This window comes from Panthera onca, chromosome A1 (genome assembly GCF_046562875.1).
Source record: "Panthera onca isolate mPanOnc1 chromosome A1, mPanOnc1 haplotype 2, whole genome shotgun sequence".
Classification (NCBI taxonomy): domain Eukaryota; kingdom Metazoa; phylum Chordata; class Mammalia; order Carnivora; family Felidae; genus Panthera; species Panthera onca.
The window spans coordinates 11,169,081-11,194,402 of NC_138339.1; the positions used below are offsets into that span (position 1 = coordinate 11,169,081).

General features: G+C 41.1%; 1 protein-coding gene across 2 annotated transcripts in view; it reads right to left on the reverse strand.

The window, feature by feature from the left end:
- The window catches only part of DNAH5 (dynein axonemal heavy chain 5), a 284,081-nt gene that overhangs the window by 121,372 nt on the left and 137,387 nt on the right, over window positions 1–25,322 (reverse strand). For both annotated transcript variants that reach the window (XM_078444422.2, XM_078444417.2), the window contains exons 32-41: window positions 23,424–23,580; window positions 19,637–19,849; window positions 18,657–18,881; window positions 17,108–17,280; window positions 11,586–11,764; window positions 10,781–10,968; window positions 10,254–10,448; window positions 6,673–6,807; window positions 5,730–5,837; window positions 3,472–3,625 (exon numbers count right to left, since the gene is read on the reverse strand). In XM_078444422.2, coding sequence (XP_078300548.2) covers window positions 3,472–3,625; window positions 5,730–5,837; window positions 6,673–6,807; window positions 10,254–10,448; window positions 10,781–10,968; window positions 11,586–11,764; window positions 17,108–17,280; window positions 18,657–18,881; window positions 19,637–19,849; window positions 23,424–23,580 — 1,727 coding nt within the window. The remainder of the gene's footprint in view (window positions 1–3,471; window positions 3,626–5,729; window positions 5,838–6,672; window positions 6,808–10,253; window positions 10,449–10,780; window positions 10,969–11,585; window positions 11,765–17,107; window positions 17,281–18,656; window positions 18,882–19,636; window positions 19,850–23,423; window positions 23,581–25,322) is intronic.

Here is a 25,322-nt window from a genome sequence, read left to right on the forward strand (position 1 = left end):
ATTTTAGCCGTTGTGACTGGTGTGAGGGTGTATCTTGTTGTGGTTTTGATTTGTATTTCCCTGATGAGTGATGTTGAGCATCTTTTCATGTGTCTGTTCACCATCTGGATCTCTTCTTTGGAAAAGTGTCTATTCGTGTCTTTTGTCCATTTTTCACTGGATTACTTACTTTTTATGTGTTGAGTTTGATAAGTTCTTTATAACCCTGTATCTGATATGTCATTTGCAAATATCTTCTCCCATTCCATTGGTTGCCTTTTAGTTTTGCTGACTTAAACCGAATCCTCTTAATTCTCTTCCTAGGCATTTTTTGACTGTCCCCATCACTCCACCTTCATGGATTCTGCCCTAGAGTAGGTACACTTTCTTGCTGCTGCCTCTTTATGGACTCCAGACCATCCCTCCTGTCCCGTGGCCTATTCTCTACATGGCCACAGGATGGTCTTCTACACACAGGGTTGATCATATCACTCCCCAGCCCAATGGCTTCCCATCACCTGCAAAATAAAATCTAAGTACTTAGCATAACTTACAAAGCTCCTCATGTGACACCTGTTGCACTAATTTGAATGCCCCCTAAAAGGAAAGCCTCAAACAAGGATACGGGTATGGGGAGTTTGAAGTCAGGGGAAAGAGAGAATGAAACAGAAAATGAGAGAAATCCAAGAATGGGCTCATTTGGGAGGTGGCCACAGATGTAGTGTCCCTCTGATGGACATGAGGAGGTAGGACACTTGCCTTCAACCCAACTTCTGCCACTGTTTGAGGGTATGGCTGCCTCAGGGGCATTAATGCCCACTCTCTTCCAGGCTGAACCAGTTCCCTAGATTCTAGGAAAGTCATAATGCTGAAAAACTGGGAGACACCCCTGGCATTTGTGGGAGAAACTGACCAACAGCTGCACCTGTACCAGGACAGGATCAAAGGGGTGTGGTGGTGGGCACCAGAAGCACGTACTATATATACCTTCTCACCTTCCCCACTCCCACCCCCACACACAGACTACCTTTTATCCACACCAGTGCACTTTCTGGGCATGCCATGCTCTCTGGAGTCTCTCCTATCTGCACAGGCTCTTTGTTCTGCTAAGAATGCCTTGCACCCATCTGCTACTCAACCCTCAATCTTCAGCTGAAGTGGCACCTGCTCTGTAAGCCTTCCTAGAATTCCTTAGAAAGGTTTCTGATCTCCTTTGCCTGCTCACAGCATAACTGTCCAAATCTTCTCATAGCGATTCCACGTTGACTAATAACTGTCTGGGTTATCCCGCTCCTTGAAGGCATGGCCGTTGGTTCTCACGCCTGCTTCCCCACTTCTGCTACAGAACCTAGCAGAACCTCACGTACAGAACACTAAAGATATTTGATAAATAAATACATGATGAATAAGGAAACACATATACATGGGTCTAGTATAAGTTCAAGGCAATTACCTTCTCAATCTTTGGGATAATTAGTGTTTTGGGCATTAGACAATGTTTTGCTTAAGATAACGAATGTTTGCCCTACGTGTGAAAACCAAGAACAGGTTAATCGACAGCAAGTAGTCTAATGATTAATTCATCTTTGCAAAGAACTTCTCCAAAACCAGCGATGCCGATGCCGTATGGATTACATAATTTAGACATATTATACATAATGTATCACTATTGTTTAATATTTAGTACTCATTTTGTCCAACTCACTTTACCAGGTGCATTTGTAGTTTACTGTTAACAGAAGGCAGCTACACAACAACAACAAAAGTATTATTAAGCATAATTTGAGAGAGCACATCATTTTAAAGCTATATAAAAATCCCCAAACAGAGTCTCAACAGCACGTGAAAACCGCACGGTAAGTCTTGCAGGTGTGTGCTCTCAGTTTCGGCAAAGGTAAGTGAGAGCTGAGAGCACAGTTCTGTCTCAGTGTGAACACTCCGTGCTGCAGTCTTAACGTACAGAACTCGCTTTGCCCCCTAGCTGAGGGCACCGAGACTGAACCCAACACGTGCAGGACCCGAGAGCAAACACAGAGCAGTCTCCACCACCACAACTCAGCATCAGTGCACTGGAGTTTCACGAGCGGACTGGAAACCCAGCCAGGCACCTTTTCCCCGTGGGACCATGTGTGATGCAATCCAACGGCTGAAGTTCTGTGAAATTTTGGGACTCAAATCTGCCATGGCTCAGAGCTGCCTACACAGCACTTTTAGTATGGGAAACATCAATGTCCAATCAGAAAATACAGGGATAGTCACATAGTCACATAGTGGCAATGCCCATAATCTTTGGATGACCTTGGGCTAGGTAGGGAATTAGATACAAGGCTAAGGGAGATCTGGGAATTAAAGACATCTCTTGAACTTCACCAGAAACATATCTGATTCTTGGTGGGAAATTAGTTTACGATTAGGATGATTTGGGGAGTTGAAATTGAAATTATTTTTTTTAATTTACTGAGAGGTAGCACATCGTATTAACGCATTGGGGAGTACCATGTTATAATGGGAAACATCCGGGTTTTTCATTAGTGGGCCCTGACTTTACTGTCTTCACAACCTGTAGCATTTCTGAACTTGAAGCTCGACATTTTTGTACAAAATGGGGATGGTCAGAGCCACATCTCAAGATCATGGTGAAAATTAAATGACATAACATAAGTAAAACACATAACACAGTACATAAAGTCACTGTTTAAAATTTGTTTTCATGCAGCATTATTCATAGAAGCTAAGATACGGAAATGATGTAAATGCCCATTAATAAGAGAAAGAATTCAGGAAATGTGACATATATATATATATATAATTCAACCACACGCAAGAAGGACATCCTGCCATTTGCAATGACATGACGACACGGATGAACCTCGAGAATGTCACGCTAAATGAAGTCAGTCACACAGGGAAAGATAAATCCTGTATGGTATCATTTATGTATGGAATCTAAAAAAAAAAAGCAAACCCTGGAAAACAGATTGTAGAATGGTGGTTACCAGGGGTTAAGGTGTAGGGAAATGGAGAGATATTGGACAAAGAGTACAAACTTCCAGTTAAAAGATTCACAAGGATGAGGATCTGACGTACATTATAGCATAACGTGCATATAGCATCATGATCATAGCTAATTACACTGTATCATATAATTGAACAAGTTGCTAGATGAGTAGATCTTAAATGTTCTCACCACAAGAAAGAAATGGAAAGTAACCGTGTGATGAGATGGGGGTCAAAGCTAATGGTGGTAATCATTCTGCAACATACAATTGCTTCAAATCAATGCACTGTACACATGAAACTTATACAATATTATATGTCAGTTATATCTCAATAAAGCTGCAAAGAACTTTTCCCCTCCAGTTCATTATTATAATACACTATCTCTAAAATGCACCCAATAATCAGTAGAGCATGTCCCTCTTGGAGCATCCAAATGTGTCACAGTGATTTAAACGTGTTGCCCAGAGCAGCACAGCTTGACCACCCCCTTACCTGTCATGGCTTTCATCAAGGTGTGGATACAAGTGGTCTTCCCCGCTCCACTGGGCCCCAGGGTCATCATGCCATGTCGCACTCTCTGTGTCTCAAACAGCTGGATAACTTTCAGTTTCCAAGGAGGATGGTTAATTAAACCAGCTTCTTCAACCTGAAAACATAAACAAAGCCCCACATTGGGCCACATCGACAGCAATCTGGACCTTCCACTGCGCTCAAACTAAGCACAGACATTGAGGAGGGGGATAGAGGAAAGATAGTTACTATTTAACGGGTATGGAGTTTCAGTTCGGGGAGGTGAAAAAAGGGCTGAACATGGGTGGTGACGATGTTTTACACAATAATGTGAAATGTACTTAATGCCACTTAACAGTATACTTAAAAATGATTACAATGCTAAATTTTAAATTATATATTTTACCACAATGAAAAATATATTGCTGGGGTGCCTGGCAGGCCCAGTCAGTGGAGCATGTGACTTTTTATCTCAGGGTTATGAGTTTGAGCCCCATGTGTGGCGTGGAGTTTATTTAAAATAAAAAATTTTTATATATATGGCATAAAATATATATATATATATATGTATATATATATATTTATATATATATACGCAATTGCGTATATATATATATACGCTATATATGTATATATATATTTATATATATATACGCAATTGCGTATATATATATATATGCAATATATATATAGTATATATGTGTGTGTGTATATATATATATATATATATACACACACACATATACGCAAAGACCATAGGTTGAATATTCAAAATGTTATCCCAAGGCAATAAGAAACCTCTGCATTTGCCTTTGGGAATTGAATACATTTATATTAATACATCCTTGAATATATGTCTTAAGAGCAACTTAAGAATAAAGACTCATGTATCAAAATGTATTTTAAATGTTTAATTTAAAAGGTGATATTTAATAACTGGAAAACTTGGTAGCACACCAAGTTGACTGAAATTCCATCTAAAACTCAAATTGTCTATAAATCTACTGAGTTTTTATCTGTCAAACACACACATGAAAGTTATTCTGCCAAACACTAGTCTAAGTTCAATATTCATAATAACACTACAAGATTAGTACTGTCACTATCTTTTACAGAGAAGGAAACTGAGGCACAGAGAAGCCAAGCAATTTACCCAAGACTATTACTTGTAAAGTTACAGAGTGGGAATCCGAACCCAAGAAACTAAGCTCCATGGTCCATGCTCTTAACCATCATGCTACGCTTAACCCCACTATAAATGATGTTTTTATTTTTATTTAAAGAATTGTTGGATAATAATCACATGTCATTTCATGCTATGTGTATGCTCTTCAGATTTTTCATATGCTACAAACTATGCTAACGTTAGTCACCTTATAAATTACTTTATACTAAGCTTTTTAGACAATTAATTCAGCCATAGGATGATAATTCATTTGCAAAATGAATTATCACTCTTACCTGATCAGATTAAGATTTTTGTATCTTGATTTTTAAAAGGAAAATATCCATTAAGTACTACCGTATTTGATTTTTGTTAACAAATATCTTAAACAAATTGAAATGTACTTTATAAATGTGAGCCAATCACTATTTCTATAAAACTTTTCTTCCCCCAAACTCTTCTTTGCAGGAAAGTAAACTGTGGCACAAGGTTTACATGACTCGTCTTCATTCCTAGGAAAACTAGAAAAACGCACAGCTGCACCAAGTCTCATAGGAAGTCCAGACACCTAATGACTCACATAACATGGCAGATCCCCAGAGCCTGGGGAAGAAATCACAAGTGATCCTAGGCCTGGGGGAAAAGAATGACAGTTGAGGAGCCACGTGAGATCACTGTGAGTGACACTTCAGGGCGGGAGTCCCGAGATCAAAGCCATGTGGAAGCACCAGGGCCACAGACAAAGCCAAGTCGAGGAAGGCTCGCCAGCCAGCTGAGCCCCACTCGTCCCGCTCACTCATCATACTTCATTTCAGAATCTGGTGTGGAATGGTTTCCATCCATAGTGGGCCCACTAACATGTGGCCAACTAGATGTGCTTGTGGGACAGCAGGAGACTGTCTGGCTGGAGAAGCTCCGTCAATGGCGTGTAACAGCCTCTCCTGAAACAGTAGCCATCATCTTGGGTGTTGCTCTTGAAACCCACGGATCTGCAATACATCAGCTCCACCTGACACCCATGAAATTCAGGTGAAAGAGACACGGACAGGGCTGGATGTCCTTAGAAATACATTACCTGCCTACCAATCGCCATTTCCAGTTCAGGGTAACCTGCTTTGTCCAGAAGAATATTTGGGAAGAGATCTTCAATCAAACTCAAAAATAAGGGTTCATCTTCATCAATCTAAGAGAGAAAAGAAAGAGAAACTGGACCAACTATTTTGGCACAATCATAACAATGCACGGATAAACTGAAAATGCTGAACATACCAAATTATTTTATGATAATAAGTAAAATATCACCTTCATTGAAGTTGAAGAATATTTTCCTCATGTTTCCCATAAATTAAAAATATTTTAGAAAAGAAAGGGGGAGGAAGAAGAGAAGAAAATGAAGGAAGGAGATGAAAGAAAAGAAAATATTGCCCATATGACAACCTCTCCATAAAATAATAATCAGTTCAGGGAATTACCACATAACCTACAATTTCTAATTGAAATTTTAAAAATAATAATTTAAATAAGAGATAGTGACAAATTCATGAATTGGAATTTGCTCCACCCTTTTATCTTGAAAAAAATATATACCATCCGTCACCCTGTACATAGATTCACTAACACTGAACAATTGATTTTCAGTCTCACCTATGAAATGAGAGAGTGTGAAATTATTACACACTTGTTAAATTTACATATAACTTCCTGCTGGGTTCTACAGACTTTAAAGAAGGTGAGATTTTAGCTCTAAAACCCAAAAGTATTTCAAGGTATTTGGAAACTTAACATGTGGATTTTTAAAAATCCATTTGAATTCTATCTAAATAGGCATATGTTAGACTAGATATGAGTTACCACAAAAGCAACGTCTGAAAAAGTCTAAAGTTAGGCTCTCCAGCACTTTGGCTGATTATTAAGCATTTTAAATGAGTATTTTAAATAAATATTTCTAAATCTCATTTGTGCTTAGTTAGCTGAACTGGTATTTAAGTTGGTGGAACATTTCCATCTGTGAATCTTACTAGTTTAGAAAGATTCATGTCTCGCAGAACACGCATGACGATTGTTGATTCCGTATCTGTGGGGTTGGCTCTTTTTGCGGCTCCCAGCGTTCGCAGAACTGACAGAATGTTCCGCAGACCGAAATCATAATGTACCTGAAGAATATGAGGTACAGCGGGCTTATTTTCAATATTAACTTGCGCATGAAAACGATACAAACTTGACAAAAGACCTCTTCACAATAACGAACAAATGCTAATTTTCCTTTAGAAAAAAATTGTAGTTAGTGAAGTAATAAATTTTTATCAGTATATATTTTTAGAGCAAACTGAGACTATCCAAAAGAGTTCTCTCATGGACAATCACTAATTTAAGCCCTTAGATCAGAGCTAATAAATATATCTTGACAGGGAGAAAGGAATAAATTTCCCTCTTAGAGTATACACGTCTCCCTGAGCCTCTTCTTAATCAGTCATCCATAGGAAAATGTCCTCATATCTCTAAAGCTAAAACTCTGAACCAGGAATGTGTGTATATATACATACACACACACACTGATAGGCAAAAAGACCGAGGTTTTAAGAAGGAAGAAAAGTAGTCCTATTCTAGGATTACCTAGAGCGGGGGAAAAATAAGGACAAACCAGAAAGCCAAGCCCCAGCTTTGTTATTCCCTTGATATATACCTGTAAAAGCTCAAATCATAACAAATGTTATCACCTATAAAGTGAATAATTAAAAACTGATTATCTAACCACTATGGAAAACAGTATGCCAGTCGCTCAAAAAATTGAAAATAGAACCACCATAGGATCCAGAAATCCCTCTTCTGAGTATATATCCAAATAATTGAAAGCAGGATGTCAAAGAGGCAGTTGCACACCCATAATGACAGCAACAGTATTCACAACAGCCAAGAGACAGAAGCAACCCAAATGCCCACCTTCAGATGAACAGGAAAATGAAAATGTGGCGTCCTTTCTTCAGTCATAAAAAGGAAGCAAATCCTGCCATATCCTCCACCACGGGTAAACCGAGAGGACATTATGCTAAGCAAAATAAGCCAGTCAAAAAAGACAAATGCTTACAGTCCCATTTACATGAGGTATCTAAAGCAGGAAGATGCATGGAAACAACAAGTAGGCTGTTGGTCACCAGGGGCTGAGAGAGCAGCAAGAGAAGAATTTCTGTTTAATGGGTACAGAGTTTTGCAAGATGAAAACGTTATGGAGATCAGTTTCATAGCATTGTAAGTATCCTGAATACTACTGAACTGTACAGTTACGAACGGTGATGATGGCAAATTTAATGTTATGTATGCTTTACCACATAGAAAAAAAAAACAATTAGGGGCTAAGGTAACTGGGAGCAGTATGCCTCACTTCAGACAAATCATTTGGAGGATGGAGCACATAAAAATATTTGGACTGAGTTCCTGCCTTCAAGGAGTTTAAATTCTAATAGAGGTAAAAAAGTAAAAATATGAGCAAACTCGCTAAAAAGTAACCATGACTTGAAAGTGCTGATGTGTGGAACTAATTAAGGAAAATTTCTCAGAGCTGGACTCAGTTAAATCTGTGGGCATGAAGTGAGATTCATAGAATGTTCACCCAGAGATCAGCACGGGGCCAACTGTTTTGGGCACGTTGGCTCATTTCATGACAACGACCTGTGAGCAGGGCTGTGGGCATGAAGAAAAGTAGAAACGAAATAGTAGAGAAGGAGGAGACAGGAGTCAGTGATGTGGGAGTTTTCTACATGCAAGAAACAGCATGGAAAAATATTTCTTTGACAGAAGAAAAAAGGAGAATGGGTGAGTAAAGGCTTCAATAAGCAGAAGAAACAAAGAGCATTTTCAGTGGGAAAGTAATTTAATTGAGCTTGGGGGTATAAAAAAATAATCTAGAGTCAAAGAAGTTTGGAATGGAGACTAGAGAGGAACCAAAGTATTGTATATGTTAAGAGATTTTATTTGTGTTACAGTTTTATGTTTATTGCAGTGTATTATTATTTAGTGTATTCTTTCAGTAATTTTTATTTATATGTCCCAGAAATTTGTGGCATGATCCCCACCTCCTGGTGTCTGTGTCCTTGTATGATCTTTTCCCTTTGAGTATGGTAGGAGCTAGGCTTGTTTTAACCAATATAATACAGCAACGATGACTGGCCATATGTGATTTCTGTGTATGTGTTCACGTGGTCACATTACATAAGATGTGTGATGGTTAATTTTATGTGTCAGTTTGACTGGGTCACAAGATGCCCAGAGAGCTGATTAACGTTATTTGTGGGTGTGTCTCCAAAGAAGTTTCTGGAAGAGATTAGCATTTGAACTGGTGGACTGAGTAAAGAAGATGGCCCTCCCCCATGTAAGAGTGCACCATTCAAGTGCTGAGGACCCCAGTAGAACAAAAAGGTGGAGAAAGGATGGATTTGCTCGCTCTGCCCTACTGCTAGGCTGGGATATCAACCACTGCTGTCCTCAATGCTCCTAGTTGTCTGGCCTTCAGACTTGGACTAGAATCTATACCATCAACCCTTCAAACTACACCATCAGCTGGTCTCCAGCTTACAGACAACAGATCATGGAACTTCTCTACCTCCATAACTGTGAGCCAATACCTTATAATAAATTTCCTTACAGGTATATACACATATATCCTATTGGTTCTGTTTCTCTAGAGAATCCTAATACAAGACCATAGCACTCATCGTGCCAGAAACTTTTTCCCTTGCTGACTTTGAGAAGGCAAGTGGCCGTGTTGGGGGATCCCATGTGGCAAAGAATGGCATTCAGCCTGCAGGAACTGAGGTGGCCTTCTCCAGCTGACAGCCAGCAAGAAACAGAATCCCTCAGTCTTTCAACCTCAAGTAACAGAATTCTGCCAACAACCTGAGTGAGCTTAGAAGTAAATCCTTCTCCAAACAGGGAGCCAAGACTTGACTGACGCCTTGTTACCCTCTAAGTAGAGGATCCAGCCAAGATGTACCAGGACTCCTGACCTACAGAAACCATGAAATAATAAATTGTGTATTGTATTAAACCAGTAAGCTTGTGGAGCCGTTGTCACAAGCAACAGATAACTAACACAAAAGTAATACATGATTAATCTCATGCCTCTTAACTGCAAAGCTGCATGACGTCAGAACCTGCTACGCTAAACCGTACAGAAAACTTAGCAAAGAAGTTACCATTGATAAAATAGACAATTGGCAAAGCTTGGCCCAATATGTGGAAGATATTGGAAGTAAGAGGAGTAAATGATTGAGAGGTTCCTGAAAACCATGAGGACGCACAACACATATTATGATTAATGTACAGGTGGGATAAAGAGCAAGTATTAATATTTATAATTCTTTGGCTCTTAAATCAGTTCAGATAGTACTCATCTCATTTTTATGCTGTAAATATTAATTTACTTAAATGTACTTCAGGAAACTACGCATATAAAATTGATTTCATAACGATACAACCTTGTACTTTGTATCCGTAAGGTAATCTGTCAACAACCCCAAGTCTACAATTTTTCGAAATGAGCAAATCTCACTGAACAGAAAAACTAAGTATGCATAAGTCCAGAGAGACTTTCAGAACATCACACCTGCTTAGAAAGCTGCTCCTCACACAGCTTGTAGAGAGTATAAAACTTCCTGGCCAAAACGACGTTGTCAATGAAGCCGCAACTAGCCAACTTCACCCTGATGATAATCTGTCGGTCGGGCACCATCATGGCCACGGAGCGGAAGTTAATCTTCAAGTTTTCAGGAAGCTCCTGCCGTCCAGCATAGCCAGGATTCTGTACAGAAAATAAGACCCACAGATGAATGACACAGTCATGGGGCAACACACATACATTAGCACGGCACTAAAAGATTCATTATGTCCACACAACAAATCTGGACTGACAACCGAAGAACTCATTTACATATCTCACTCTCCTTTTAACTGGAGAGACTACATCACAAGTTATTAACATGAGCTTCGTTTAACACCAAAGGCCTTCACAGAGGAGTTAAAATCACTGTCGCAATTTCCATTCATGAAAAATAAGTGACCTAAGACGAGGGAAATGCATGAAAGCTGTGAGATGAAGGCTGAAATTCAGCAGCTCTTCTTGTGGTTCCTTACCATGGTCAGGAAAAGTCCAAATTCAGGGTTCATAGTCACATTATCTCCATCGGTGAAAATAAAAGACTTTTTGCGCTCCTTTTTACATGTCAGAATAATGGAAATTTGCTGGGCTGCCACTGACAGAACTGGTAAATCGATACGGTTAAATTCATCAAAACAACCCCAGGATCCAGACTGTGCTAATCCTTCGAAGGGAAATTAAATAGAAAATCCAATTAGTATATAATTTCGGAAAGCCAAGGAAAAGAGCATTTTGCAGCTGCCAAGACAAGCCAGAGAGAAGTCTGTTCAAAAATAAACTTGAACAAATAGATTATGCATAAAGTGCCCCCGAAATAACTCACAATATGGAGCTCTATCTGTAAACAGCCAACCTGCAGGGATAAAGGAACATTACAATGACAAGTGATGTTGACATTTGATCCACACAAGAGTGGTTAAGATTTGGATTTTCCAAAAAGTTGTACAAAGTTTAAAAACGACACTGAAATACAGCCAGTTGTTGAAAAATAAATCTTTTTTTTTAACATTTATTTATTATTGAAAGACAGAGAGACACAAAGCATGAGCAGGGGAGGGGCAGAGAGAGGGGGGGACACAGCATCTGAAGTGGGTTCCAGGCTCTGAGCTGTCAGCACAGAGCCCAATGCGGGGCTCGAACTCACATACCGCGAGATCATGACCCGAGCCGAAGTTGGATGCTTTACTGACTGAGCCACGCAGATGCCCCCCAAAATAAATCTTAACCAGATAGTCTACCTTAGCTTTAAATTTCTCATCAAATAAAAAATATAACCCTCACCTTTAAAAATCCGTCCAAGTCCTCGGAAATCCATCTGGTCGGAACAATTGAAAACCACGACGTACTTCCCAAGACATCGACCCATATCTTTCGTAGTTTCTGTTTTTCCTGTTCCTGCGGGTCCAGTGGGAGCTCCTCCCATGCTCATTCCCAGAGCTTGAGCCAACGTGATATAACACCTGGAGGAATAGAACATCACTAGAACCATGCCCCCCGGCACCTAGATGACACGTCTGGGACATCACAGTAAAATGAACTGCGCACAAGACTTAAAAATGGAAAATTTAAGCCACTGTCCCTACATAACATTTCCAAAACTGCACCCTAATATACACTTTCCTTATGGATATTTGTTAAGGAAAAAGGAGGGGCTGGCCTATGGTTAACTCAGTTTGAAAACTCTTAAAAAGTTTCAACAGGCTTCCTCATGATAACATATAGCATGAGATTCTCCAAGTGTGAAAAAATAGTACACAGCATTTCCAAAACTTACTTGGCAACGTTTTTCACAGAAATCTACCAACATCTAGAGAATAGTGTTCTATGAAACAGATTGGGAACCATTAGATCAATTCCCTTCTGGGAATCTAAGAGTCAATAATTTGATGTACTTGGGTACAAATGATCACATGAGACAAATCACACATTGCTAAATAATCATATCTTCAATCTATTTCTGGGAGTGCCTACTGTACCTTACACATACCTTCTATTATCTCTTATCACATGATATTAACAAATAAAAGATTCTGATGAGGAAAATACAAGAGTGCCTGGGAAGGAAAAAACTACCCTGATAACTCACTGATGAATCACTCAATTCTCCAGCATCACCCAGTGCTGTCAAAGTAATGAATCTACAACGTGATGAAGTTGAGGGCTTTCCTACAGCGAACTCTATAAAGCATTCATCTGGACTTGAAAAAAATTTCAAAGGAAATAAAGTGATAGTCCAATGTGAAAGGTGGGAATAAACAGCAAGCACACCAACCAGAGGTCCTCCAGAGTCTGTATTTCATTGGAAGTGGGTTCCTAAAAAGGCAAGTAAATGACTTAGCCCTCAATGTATATGGAGCCCGGAAATGGAGAAGACAATACAGGAGGACGCCCAAGCTCACTTTGATTTTGCCTTTTAATTCAAAGTTTTATTTCCCACCTTGCACTTTCGTTATCCCTTGCGGAGCAGTCTCTAAAAATAGTTAACACGTTGTGCTCCACCTACATTATCTTGCTTAAGCCCAGAGAATCCTGCAGGGAAGCTACTGTTGTTTTTCCCACCTTACAGATCAGGAGAAAGGCTCACAGAGATGGAATTATTTCTCTCGAGATCGTGGTAGCAGAGCCGAGATCCGAGCCTACCTGTCTGGCGGCAAGCCCTCAGATGCCCGGCTCGAGAACACGTCCACCCCGCCAGGGTAAGAAATAAATCTCCGAGAGCTCTGACCCCCAGCTACTCTGTCTTGCAAACCCTCTTTATAACTGGGACCATTTGAGTTTATATTTGAACTGAAGCAGTAGTAAGTTGTTAGGTTGCCTAAAAGAAGTCATCCTATTCGTGCAGAAAATGAGCAGGCAAGCCAGGCGCTTTATCCCTTACTTCCTCTGGGGGGTGGGGCTTCTGTCCATCTGCTAGGCTGGCACCCAGGCTCTTCGAGGACCTGCCTTTCAGAGTCAAGCGTGCATCTGCCAGAAAATCTTCATGTCCATGTTTACTTGACCGTCCCGAGTATTCTACATGCATGTGTACCTCTCTCCCTCCCTTTCCTGCTTTCCTTTCCAGTCTCTTTGCTGATTTCAAAAATGTCATCATTCAGGAACACAGTTTGGACTCTGATGTGATCTAGGGGCCTGCTCCGCAGTTTTCTCTCTCTCCGCTAGGATGCTGTAAAATCTCTGTTCTCAGGAGCTGGGTCTAGTTCACATTTGTACTTCCAAATACTTGCCTAAACCCTGGCACCTAGTACTCTATGAACATTTGCTTAACAAATGGCTTGTGCCCGCCCAGCCATAGGCTCCTATCTGGTTCCTCCTATCCCAACAGCTACTGGAGTTAAAGATGCAGAATGTGGGGTGTCTGGCTGGCTCAGTAGGCAGAGCATGAGACTCTTAATCTCAGAGTCGTGAGTTCAAGCCCCAAGTTGGGCATGTAGCCTACTTAAGAAATAATAAAATAAAAATAAAATATGATTCCTTTCTATCACACCAAGAGTTTAAGAGAGAGAGAGAGAGAGAGAGAGAGAGAGAGATGCAGAATGTGACCACCATGCTAAACCAGCAATGACCAACCTCACGACCTGGGTCTCATTATGGTATGCAATTTAAGCAAATCTGTCACCAACATTCATAGCACCCTACACGCATTTCATCACATATAAACCAGTAGTGCTTTTGGTTCCTATTCTTAAACAGTATTGATTGCAAAATGCTGGAAAGTTTCCCAATGCAATTATGGTACGCACATCAAGAACATATTTTTCTTTGTTTCTTTTCTTGGGGGCTTTAGTTATAGACTCTGATTATAGGACGTACTTAAGGAGAAACAGAAGAAAACATTGAGAGGCACCTGGGTGGCTCAGTCAGTTAAGCATCTGACTCTTGATTTCAGCTCAGATCATGATCTCATGGTCATGAGCTCGAGCCTTGAATAGGGCTCTGCACTGGGCATGTAGCCTACTTAAGATTCTCTCTTTTCTCCCCCTCTGCCCACCCCACTGGTACTCTCTCACTCTCATGCTCTCTCTCTCTCTCTCAAAAAAAAAGGAAACATTGATAAAGAATGTGTTATTGATGATTGTGAATAACCATAGTCATAGCAACAATAATAATGAGTAACATTTACTGAGTGCCAGGCCCTCATTACCTATATCTGTCACCTCTAGTCCACACGGTGATTCCAAAAGGAGGGAATCAGAGAGTTTAGGTGTCTGGGCCAAGACGATGCAGCTATTAAGGGCAGAGTCCAGTGGTCAACACACAAGTATGATTCACAGAAGCTGTGAGAATACTTCAGAGAAAGGCACATGTTTCTCTGTTTAGCAGATGAGAAACTTCGATAAGCCTTTGATTCCTGCTGCCCTCTGCCTGAGTTGACAGTGTAGTAAGAATGATTCCTGTCTTCTCTGCTTGTGCCCAGAGTGGAAGGAGGGAACGGCCATGAAAAAACACCACGAGCTTTCAGAGAAAGGCACTATATGTTTTTAGTGAATTAGAATAACTATTTTATCATCTGGAACAATGGCAACTCCATCCATGTGATGTTGAGCTTCCCAGAGACTACAGCCACCAACGTTGTTGACTTTCCACGGGGCAGTCAGCAAAAGACTGATGAGATATCAATGCCTCTGCCCTTTGATTTTTGTAAGGATTAACTTTAGTGAGGAATTCTTCGGGAAAAGGGCAGGAATGCTTACAGTGGAATCCCAGTGACCGGCAAAAAAAAAAAAAAAAAAAATGGGTAACTCACTTCTCCCATAATCAAGAGAGTTAAAGAAAAATAAGCAAATGAACATTGAGGGGGACACAGGCTGAAACAAACCCTGGAATCACTTCCACTTCTATATTTAACAGACACCTGCTGTGTTTCTAAAGTTCTCAAGTTCTCTGGGGTGCGTGGGTGGCTTTGTCAGTTAAACATCCAACTTTGGCTCATGTCATGATCTCACCATTTGTGAGTTCGAGCCCCATGTCAGGCTCTGTGCTAACAGCTCAGAGCCTGGAGCCTGCTTTGGATTCTGTGTGTGTGTGTGTGTGTGTGTGTGTGTGTGTGTCTGCCCCTCCCCTGCTCGCATGGGTCCTCTCTCTCTCTCTCTCTCTCTCTCTAAAATAAACATTAAAAAAAAATTTAAAGTTCTCAAGTTTTTTTGATACAGAAAGATGTACAAGACAATGAATATAGTGAAAGAATTAAGATGCAGAGAAGTTTGTAGAATCCAATACCTATATGTAAAAATTAAAAAGAATTTTGACATACTAGCATTTGAAATTTCTAGAAGAGGAAATAAACTGTTAAGTGTTAAAAAAAAAAAAAAGAAAAAAATTTACTCTCACACTTTCAACTTTATGTCCTTTTGTACTATTTAAATTTTTCATCACAAAGATGTGCCTCTGAAAATAAACATTTCGTTCATTCATTCTGGAAATGCTTATTTAGCACCTATAATGTGACAGCACTCTTGTAGGGGCAGTAAACAAGTCACAGGAAGTCGATGCCAGCTCTTTAGCTGACATCTTAAAGGAAGGTAACAAGTTAGCCCAAAATAGGAAACAGAAACAATAAACTTGGTCAGGAGGGCTAGGGGGAGTGTGGGGGTCTCTGCTTCTTGTGGCGGGTCTGAAGTGCCCTCTGAGGTGACATTCGAACAGAGCCCTGAAGGTGAGGGAGCAAGCCATGCCAGTACTGAAGGGAAAAAGAGTTCCAGGTCAAGGGGACAGTAAGGGCAAGGGCCCCGAAGCAAGAGTGTGCTGTTCTAGAACAGCTAAGGAGCAAGTGGCCAGAGCTGAATGAGGAAGAAGAAACAGAAGAATAGCTGGGGCCACATCATGCCATGCCACATAAGGTCACTTTATTTTGGGTGAGATAGAAAGACAGTGCAGGGACTGAGGCAAAGAGATGACAGAATAGGACTTCCAGTGTCTGAATGGAGAATAGACCACGCCAGTCTCGAATTTACAACCGTGAGATCATGACCTGGGCCAAAGTTGGACGCTTAACTGACTGAGCCACCCAGGGGCCCCTGATGTGACAGTATTTGTCATCTAATAGCCCAGAAGTTCATTCCATGAAAATAAATGATATTCACCATCAGCTTCTACTGAGGCCAAATACTGCTTTTAACACTCAGCCATTTTGTCCAAAATAAGTAGGCAGCACATCCCTGAACAGACCACATATGCAATTAGTTGATGCCACAGAGTTCAAAGTGGACTAAGTGAATTACAGAATACGAGTTGCGGAACGACTCTTGGAGACAGACTGGCTCATCTTACAGATGAGGAAACTGAGTCTAGGGAAAGTGCAAGGCGCCTCTGGCTAACAGAGTTGCTACGTAACAGGCAGAGGACAACAGAGAACTCCAGACGTCCTGGCCAATGTCCTCCCCATCACTTTTCACCTGCATTGATACTCAATTTCTTTCCTGCTAGGAAACCATCTTAATCATCTCTAATAACAGCAGGTGCCACCATCCCCAGTGCAACCCTCAAGGCCAACTGTGATTTGCACCTATTGACACGGCAGTTAATTCCTTTTCTTGCCCCGCTGATGTCCACTGAGGTCGTTTAAACTTAGCCTCCCTAAGACTGAAGGCAAAGGAAGCAAAGCGTTTCGGTCACAAAAACCCAGATCCCATGCAAAGACCCATGTGTAAAGCTAAAGATACCGTATTTCCAAGACTTTGGTATAATAGAGCCTATAAACCCTAAAGAGACATGAGGCAGAAATCTCCTGAGTGACTCAGGAGGATAAAAATGTAGGGGAGTGGGTGGAGGGAAAGAGGTTGTGGGATCACAGAACCTTCCATCACCTGTCTGTGAGTGGAGTTATAACAAGCCTGTCAGTGCAGCCTAAAAATTCATTCTGGTATATGAAAGCCACATCCGTGATGTGGATCATCATCTTGTCGGAATCTTCGTTAAAATAAAATCTGCACTGTTTCAGCCACTCGAAGTCTGTAGGGCTCTTGATATGCATGTGGCACTGAAATGCAAAAGGGAGATGTTAGAGCTGAGATGAGAACCACTTATTAAATATGCACATTAGCATTCACGTAGATCATAATGGGATGTAAGACAACCCAGCTGGTTTGGAGATATCAACTACATCACCATCCAACCCATTCATTGACTGATCGGCAAAAAGGACACTTGAGAAGATACAGGAATAGGAAAATTCAAGAGGAACCCCTAGTTGTGCCCACCAATGTAAACAGCATGACATATTTTAATAGATATTCACTTCTCAAGTTGCACCCTTAAATGCCCCAAACCACAGCCCTAACCATAAAGTACAACGCATGAAAAATGTTTTGGCATGCAAAGACAGAATCAAACAATCTCATTAGGAAAAAGGCATCTCTTGTGATTATGACAAAGTACAATGTTGGGGTTTTTTAATCCATTCGTTATCCTTCCTAGGATTTGCGGCAGGCCAAAATTTCTAACATCCAAATGGCAGGTTATTGACCAGTAACGCTTTTGTCTGAGTTTTGTAACCAAAATGTTAAGCCGTTTTCATCATTTTTCTTGGATAAATAATAAATCTAAAATTATCCTGGGCCCTTTATTTCTCAGAGAGGCAAACAGTGTGCTTCACTATTAAGAGAGATTAGACCACAAGAGCTTCAATAAGCTGTCCTTCTCTCCGTTACGTCACAACCGATCTTTTATAATTTTTTTCACATAATGGGGCAAGACACGATCCAGAAAGTTATTATGAAAATAAGGGCTTTTTGCCTCTTATCTAATGTTCTATTTTGTAGCAGAAGACAAATTTCACTTCTTTTCACATTTCCTATTTTCCATAACTACTAAACTGCCTTTGCTACTCTGTTTTCTCTTGAAAGGCAAGAATCTGCATGACCTCTGGATGTCACCAGCCATATTAGGAAAGGCCATTTGCAATCAATGACATAAAATGTAGCGAAACTTGTTAAAGATGTGACTTATCCAAAAGCCTCCAAGGAAGCATGAACCAATTCTTCTAGCAGTGTTACCTGTCATTTCCATAGCAAGAGACTGGTAATCTTTAATAACTAACAGGAACACAAGACCAATGAACGCTTTTTTCAGGATGTTCCATGGCAGTTTAGCTTCCAAACTGGTCACGTAAAGAATCTAAAATAAAGTCTAATTGATCAATAACATCTTAACAAGAGATCATCAAAATATGACTGAAATTTTGGTTTAAAGACTGAAAAAAAAAAATTTGACAAACAAGTTCTCATCAGGAAGATGACCCTTTGCCTGAATCTAACCTTTCCTTTGAATTCATTCAAACTAATCCCAGTGGGTAAACACAGATATTGCCCAGTGTTTGCTTTTCTATAGATGCCATAGTATTTATAAAGCATTTACCAGGTCATCAAAGATATCCCTTTGGTGCACATGGATAGTAATCAAAGTCTCATATTTAACTCGTTCCATGGAACTCAGATCCTTCGTCGTGATGCCTATCAATGTATTCAACAGCTCCAGAAAAGACTGGTTGGTTTTCTGCATGATTTTTTTATCAAACTTGGCATTTCTGAGGGCTTCTTCTGAATCCCGTGTCCATATCATTTGAATTCCTAATAATCCAACCTTATGGAAACAAAAAAAGGCTTTATGAGTGTGTGTGACATATTAATATATTTAAATAGAAATTACAATATAGTGAATGATGGTGATTATTATGCAAATGTAAGGACATCCTTGATTATTTCAACTTGATTCATTGTTTGGAAACCGATGGAAACTCTATTCATAATGTTCCCTGGCAGTTACACATATACAACCTCATGATGTGTCCACAATTTTTTCCTTGTAATTTTAAATCATTTATTGTTTAAGTCATATTTCTCCCTAGATAGATTTTAAATTACTGGAAGGGAAAGAACATGGCTTAAACCTGTTTTTCTCAAGCTAGCAGGGTTTACATGTGGTAGATACCCACAAAATCTTTATTGATCATAATGGTTAAGAGAACATCGGTTTTTACATTTTAACACTAAAATACATTTCTCATCTTTCTGGCTAAGCATACGCTCAGTACTTTGTTATGATTTATTTACTAAAAAGATTCAGCAGGAAAAAGAAAAACCTTTTAGGTTAAAGAAAATATAAAGAAAATGTATCTATACAACATGTGTAAGATGTTATTTATACTTATACGTATGTATATAACCAAATAATCTGTAGCTGAAACCTTCAAGCTTATCTATATTAAGAAATCCTTAAGAAAATCTTAATACTGGTCCAGAGTTAAATTATAGTCAGTTGTGTAGTTTACAATAGGCAATGTACGAGATCTAGTATGACTATTCTGTAAAAAATATTTTCCAATTTAATACACTGACCTGAGCAGGGAAGGAAGAAAGAAATTCAATCAGCTGGAAACCTGTTTCTTGAATATTTGCAGCTGCCTGGCGAATCACAAGATGTAATGAGGACTGAGACTCCTCCAAGAGAGAATTAAGCCAAACTTCCACATTGCCCTCTGCCATCACAGGTTTATCCAAGTCAACCGTCTCACCCTCTCGAGAGGAGATTGACAGAATTCGATCATAGATCTACAATAGAAGCCAAAACAGAAAAGAAAAAAAAAAGCTATATTCACATAAAGAATGAATTCCTCCACTGCCCTCTTGTCAGTGTTATCCTTCCTGAAGGAAGGTAAGCTATAGATTTTAAAATAAGAGGCAAAATATGATTCAAAATCAATTTCAAGCCAAAAAAAAGTCACCCATGAAATCGAAAAGGGAATACTTTTCGAACTGAGATAAATCAATTCCAAATCATCTACACCTGAAAGGCAAAAACTTACTTCCTAACAGAAATACTCAACGTAAATGTGATGATCGAAAAAAGTCTAGTTTCCGCCAATGAAATGGGACACTGTAAGAGCCTGTCATCCACACCACAAGCTTATCGAGTCAACATTAGCAACGACCAGGCCAATATGATCAATGCAAACGCCTTTCCAGGTAATTCCACGTCTGTACTAATTGTCGTCTTTACAGGAGCTCCTGGTGGCACATAACGTTTTCTTTTTCTTTTTTTTTTTAATGTTGTTTTTTTTTTGTTTTTGTTTTGAGAGAGAGAGAGAGGAAGAGAGAGACAGAGAGAGGGGGAAACAGAGGATCTGAGGGTGGGCTCTGCGCTGACAGCATGGAACTCAGTGCAGGGGTTTGAACTCACGAACCATGAGATCATGACCTCAGCTGAAGTTGGACGCTTCACCAACTGAGCCACCCAGGTGCCCCGATGTTTTCTAATTCAAATCCAGCTCCTAGTCTGGTCTTCTCACCTCAGTGTCCACGTAGCATGGCATCATGAGGATAGCATGCTATTTGCTAAAATACAGGCTCAAATGGTGCTCTGCCATTCATTGACCACGCGATGGTGGAGGACACATCTCTGAGACTAAATTTCTTGCTCATAACTAGTCATTAAAACCTATGCCTGTGCTGCTTCCCTACTCACTTCACAGGCTGCTCATAGCATACAATAAAATAAGGCAAATGATCAAGTAAGTACAAATTTGTTGCGTTCTTGTTCTTTAATAAGTGGGATACTGTTTCCTTGGGCTCCAACGTAGTACCGTATCAATGAATCCTCCTGTGTTGTAGACAGAAGTGGTCTACCAAGAAGCTAATGAGACAGAAGTTCCACAGCCTGTCGCTTCCACGGGCCCTTTCCAAGTCCTGACTAGAGTTGTAGATTTATAATTTCACAGGAGTGAGGACCTACAAAAACCGGATCTGCCCCTGGTTGTAGAAATGTTATAGCAAGAGAAAACAGCAAAACAGTGATGCTATTTATTTTAAGAAGTAATTGCTATGAATAGCGGCTAAAAATGAGGACGTTTCATTGATTCCCACTGTGCAATGAGACCGTGAGAAGCTGCACTCTAGAACCGTTCAGTCCTAGTGCAGAAGGATGTAAGAAAAGCATCGGGAAGAACTTCCCGTGTAATTCAGTGCCTCTTTCAACCCACACATCCAGTAGGTTTACAAGAAACAATGGTTTTGACCCGCTAAATCCATACTGCCTTCCCTTCCTCTCTCCCCATTCTCCTTCATCAAGGCTCTGTTGTAGCACCTCAGCCTTTTCCATCCCAACTGGGTTCCATGCCTCCTTCTGTTTTACCTCCTACACTGAGCCAGAGGATCTTTCTGAAACACAACTGGGTCACCGCCCTGCGTAAAGCCCTCCTGCACCTTCTGTCATGTTCAGGATGAAGTAGAATTCTGTAGTGTGATACGCTTGGCCGTTTGGAATCTGGTCCCATGTCTCCTTCTTCCCCTTCTCCCTTTGCTCATCGCTGCCCATCAGGGTTAAAATGTGTACCCCCAGGGTGCCTGGGTGGCTCAGTCAGTTAAGCATGTGACTTCAGCTCAGGTCATGATCTCGAGGCTCATGAGTTCAAGCCGTGCTTCAGGCTCTGTGCTGACAGCTCAGAGCTTGGAGCCTGCTTCAGATTCTGTGTCCCTCTCTGTCTCTGCTCCTTGCCCATTCATGCTCTGTCTCACTGTCTCAAAATAAATAAATGTTAATTTTTTTAATTTAAAATACATGTTGAAGTCCTAAGCCCAGAACCTGTGAATGGAACCTTATTTGGAAATAGGGTCTTTGTAGACGTCATCAAGTTACGATGAAGGTGGACCCTAATCCAATAACTGGTGTTTTTATAAGAAGCAAATCTAGACAGAGAGACACAGACACACAGGGAAGATATCATGCAAAGATAAAAGCAGATATCAACGTGACATGGGTATAAGCCAAGGAACATCCAGGGTTGCCAACTGCCACCAGAAACTAGGAGAAAGGCGAAGATGAACTCTCCTTCAGAGCCTCCAGCAGGAACCAAGTCTGCTGGCATCTTAGCTCAGACTTCTAGGCTCCAGAAAGGTGAGAGAAGAAATTTCTGCTGTCAATCCAGAGCAGCCGTAGGAAACCGACACAACCCCTCACATAGCCACACTCCCGACACCCCAGGCTGCCCGCACTTTTCAGACCCTTGCACCTGCCCTTGCTTCTGACTGGATCATGCACCCCTTTCTCCACCTGCCTGGGTAGATTGCACTTGCCTTCAAATTATCAGTTCAAGTACCATACTGTCCCGCAGGGAGCCTTCCCTGACACCCCTTATACCAGGCTAAGGCTCCCTGACAGCATCCCCATGTTATTTGTGCATAACACTAGCACAGCAAGTCAAGAATTACCAACCGTTAAATGGCCAGATTTCTCATGAATGTTGCACGGCATAAAAACAACTTCGGTGTAATGATAAATTCTTCCCCAGGAAGAGCCCCAGGACGAGCACCATGCCTGACACACAGCCACGGGCATGAACTTAAACGAATGGCTTTTGATCGCGTCCAATGTAATCACTCCACCACGGCACCAGCTGCACTCTAGAAACACCCCACCCGAGTGCGGATCCCGGAGGTCTCTGATTCTCGAGTTCAGCACATCATCTGGCACATGGAAGTTGCTCCCCGAGAGCATGCCAGGATGAATAAGGGAATGGCATTGAGGGTTTCCGGGAAGCCCCGGAGGACGACTGAACACACTGTCAAACTGGAAGGGCCTCTTTCCCAGGGAATTTGGGGTGAAGCGATGGATCAGGCAGTATCTTCTGGCAGCCGTGAAACGCAACCTCCCTTACGTTGAACGGCTTCTCTTGGGTCCCCCCAACTCCATGACCCTAGAAACTTGTAAGGAGTGTTTCAAAAAAAAAAAAAAAAAGGCTTCAATCAAGCATGATGAGCACCAGGGAAGACGATCACGCCAAATACTTCTGAAACCTAATTAAAACAATCAAATCACTGCGGCAATTCTGCTTCGTCAAGGGACTATTTTCTGAGCGATTGGTTTCTTTGTTTCGTTGAATTTCGCAACAGCTAACTTGGCACAATGCTACATACGATGCATCCCTAATCATATTTATACTGTTACTCAGATTTACACTTTGGATAGTAAGAAATCACACAATTCTGAAGGCACATTGGGCCCAAAAGTTTGTTTTTAATCACTAGCTGGGAGTAACCCTATGCAAACACACATCAGAGAGCGATTGTACAAAGACAAGGGAAGTTTAAGATATGGCAATTGCCGGCCAGCAGTTAGAATTAGGCAAACCTTTTCATGGAACTTGACAGTTTTGATGTTGTCAAACACATTCAGCAAATGGGCTTGTATCGTGTGTGTGTCTGATGCCTGCCCCAGGATCTCCAGAAGGGCGGGGTCCGAGACAAAGAAGAAGCGAGGAAAGCAAAGACGTTTTTTCTCCAAGTACCTAAGTGGAGAGGAAAAGAGAAGCTTTATAAACACACAAAGCAGGCCTTTCTAGAAATAAACTCATCGGGACGGCGAGAAGGGGGAAGGATTGTGAGACAATCAAATTTTCCCACACACTGTTCGATGTTTTTGTCCTGTGGTTCTTACTAATCTTGCCTAGTAGCATTCCGTATTTGGGTGAAAAACAAATATTTTTTCCAGAACTGATAGGAGAGTTTCTTCATCTTTCACGAGTGTAATGCATACCCTTGAGGTAATCTGGAAAAGTTTGTACTTTCTTGGTGGAGGACGGGAGCAATCACACTCAGGGAGTTTTGGAGGGGGAGGGGGGGTGGTCTTGCTGCAAGCACAGTGCTGTGTCAGCTGAAGGGTGCATCTCATTCTTGGAATTGTATCTTAAAGAATGCAATGAATCCATTACCGAAGCAGAAGGCAAAATCTAGCTCTGAATAAACTGTGTGAAGGGGCCCTGGCACTATTCTCTGCCTCCAGGAATTACTGAAACCCAGAGAATTTTCAACTGTGCTTTTGTTTCTATATTTTGTTTCTATATTTGCTTAACTTTATGGTGTTTCTTTGTGTGACAGATATATTTTTCTGTTATTTTGTTTAATGTTTATTTTCGAGAGACAGATAGAGCACGAGCCGGGGAGGGGCAGAGAGAGGAGGAGACACAGAATCCGAAGCAGGCTCCGGGCTCTGAGCTGTCAGCACAGAGCCCAACGCGGGGCTTGAACTCACGAACTGTGAGAGCATGACCTGAGCCGAAGTCGGACGCTTAACCGACTGAGTCACCCAGGCACCCCTGTTATTTTCATATTAATACCTCTGTACCTTCATTTTCTTGCATCCTTCGATATACTTGCTATAGTTTTCATTGTAATTTGTTTTTGAGACCTTACCAGAAATCCTTTTTAAGTGTTGTCTGTCTGAAAAATTTCTATTCCTTCCTCGCCATGGGTATTATTATTTGTTTCCTGTGTAAAATCATGAGGGAAATATTCTTATTTCACAGAAGCAGATTCTCTTCATAGGAAGGTAGGGTTTTTACCGAGGACAGTGTGGACCAGAAGCTGGAGCCAGCTGGTGCCCTTGAGGGCATGCAAGGGGGACACTTGGCTGCCCATATTTAGTCAACTGCTGGACTTCTGTTTTGGTGAATGGTATGCCCAGCATGAGGGCAAGAGCTAAATTCCTTAAGACAGAAGACAGGACTTTTTTCAGAGGCTGAAAGAGGCAAGAAAGGAAGGAAACAGAAGGATAGACTATGCTACAAGAGATGCTCCGGGTGATGGACGAGCTTTCTGTATGTGGTGTAATCTTCCTCCTGAGCTCTCATGGAACAATCAGTAAAATACTACAAACCATTGCTTTGGCAATTTGGATTTATTCACTTTCGGCACGTGAAAAAGCACAAAATCTGGCCTCAAAGAGGGGGCAGGATAAGGCTGCCCAAAGAGTCTCTGTTTACATCCCCCTCATTTTCTTAAACTCTTGCTTTTATGCTCGTGTTTGTTTGGGTTTTTTGAACATTTACTTACTTTTGAGACAGGGAGAGACAGAGCATGACTGGGAAAGGGGCAGAGAGACATGGAGACAGAATCCGAAGCAGGCTCCGGGCTCCGAGCTGTCAGCACAGAGCCTGACATGGGGCTCGAACTCACACACGTTGAGATCACGACCTGAGCCGAAGTCAGATGCTTAACCGACTGAGCCGCCCATGCGCCCCTGTGCTCATAG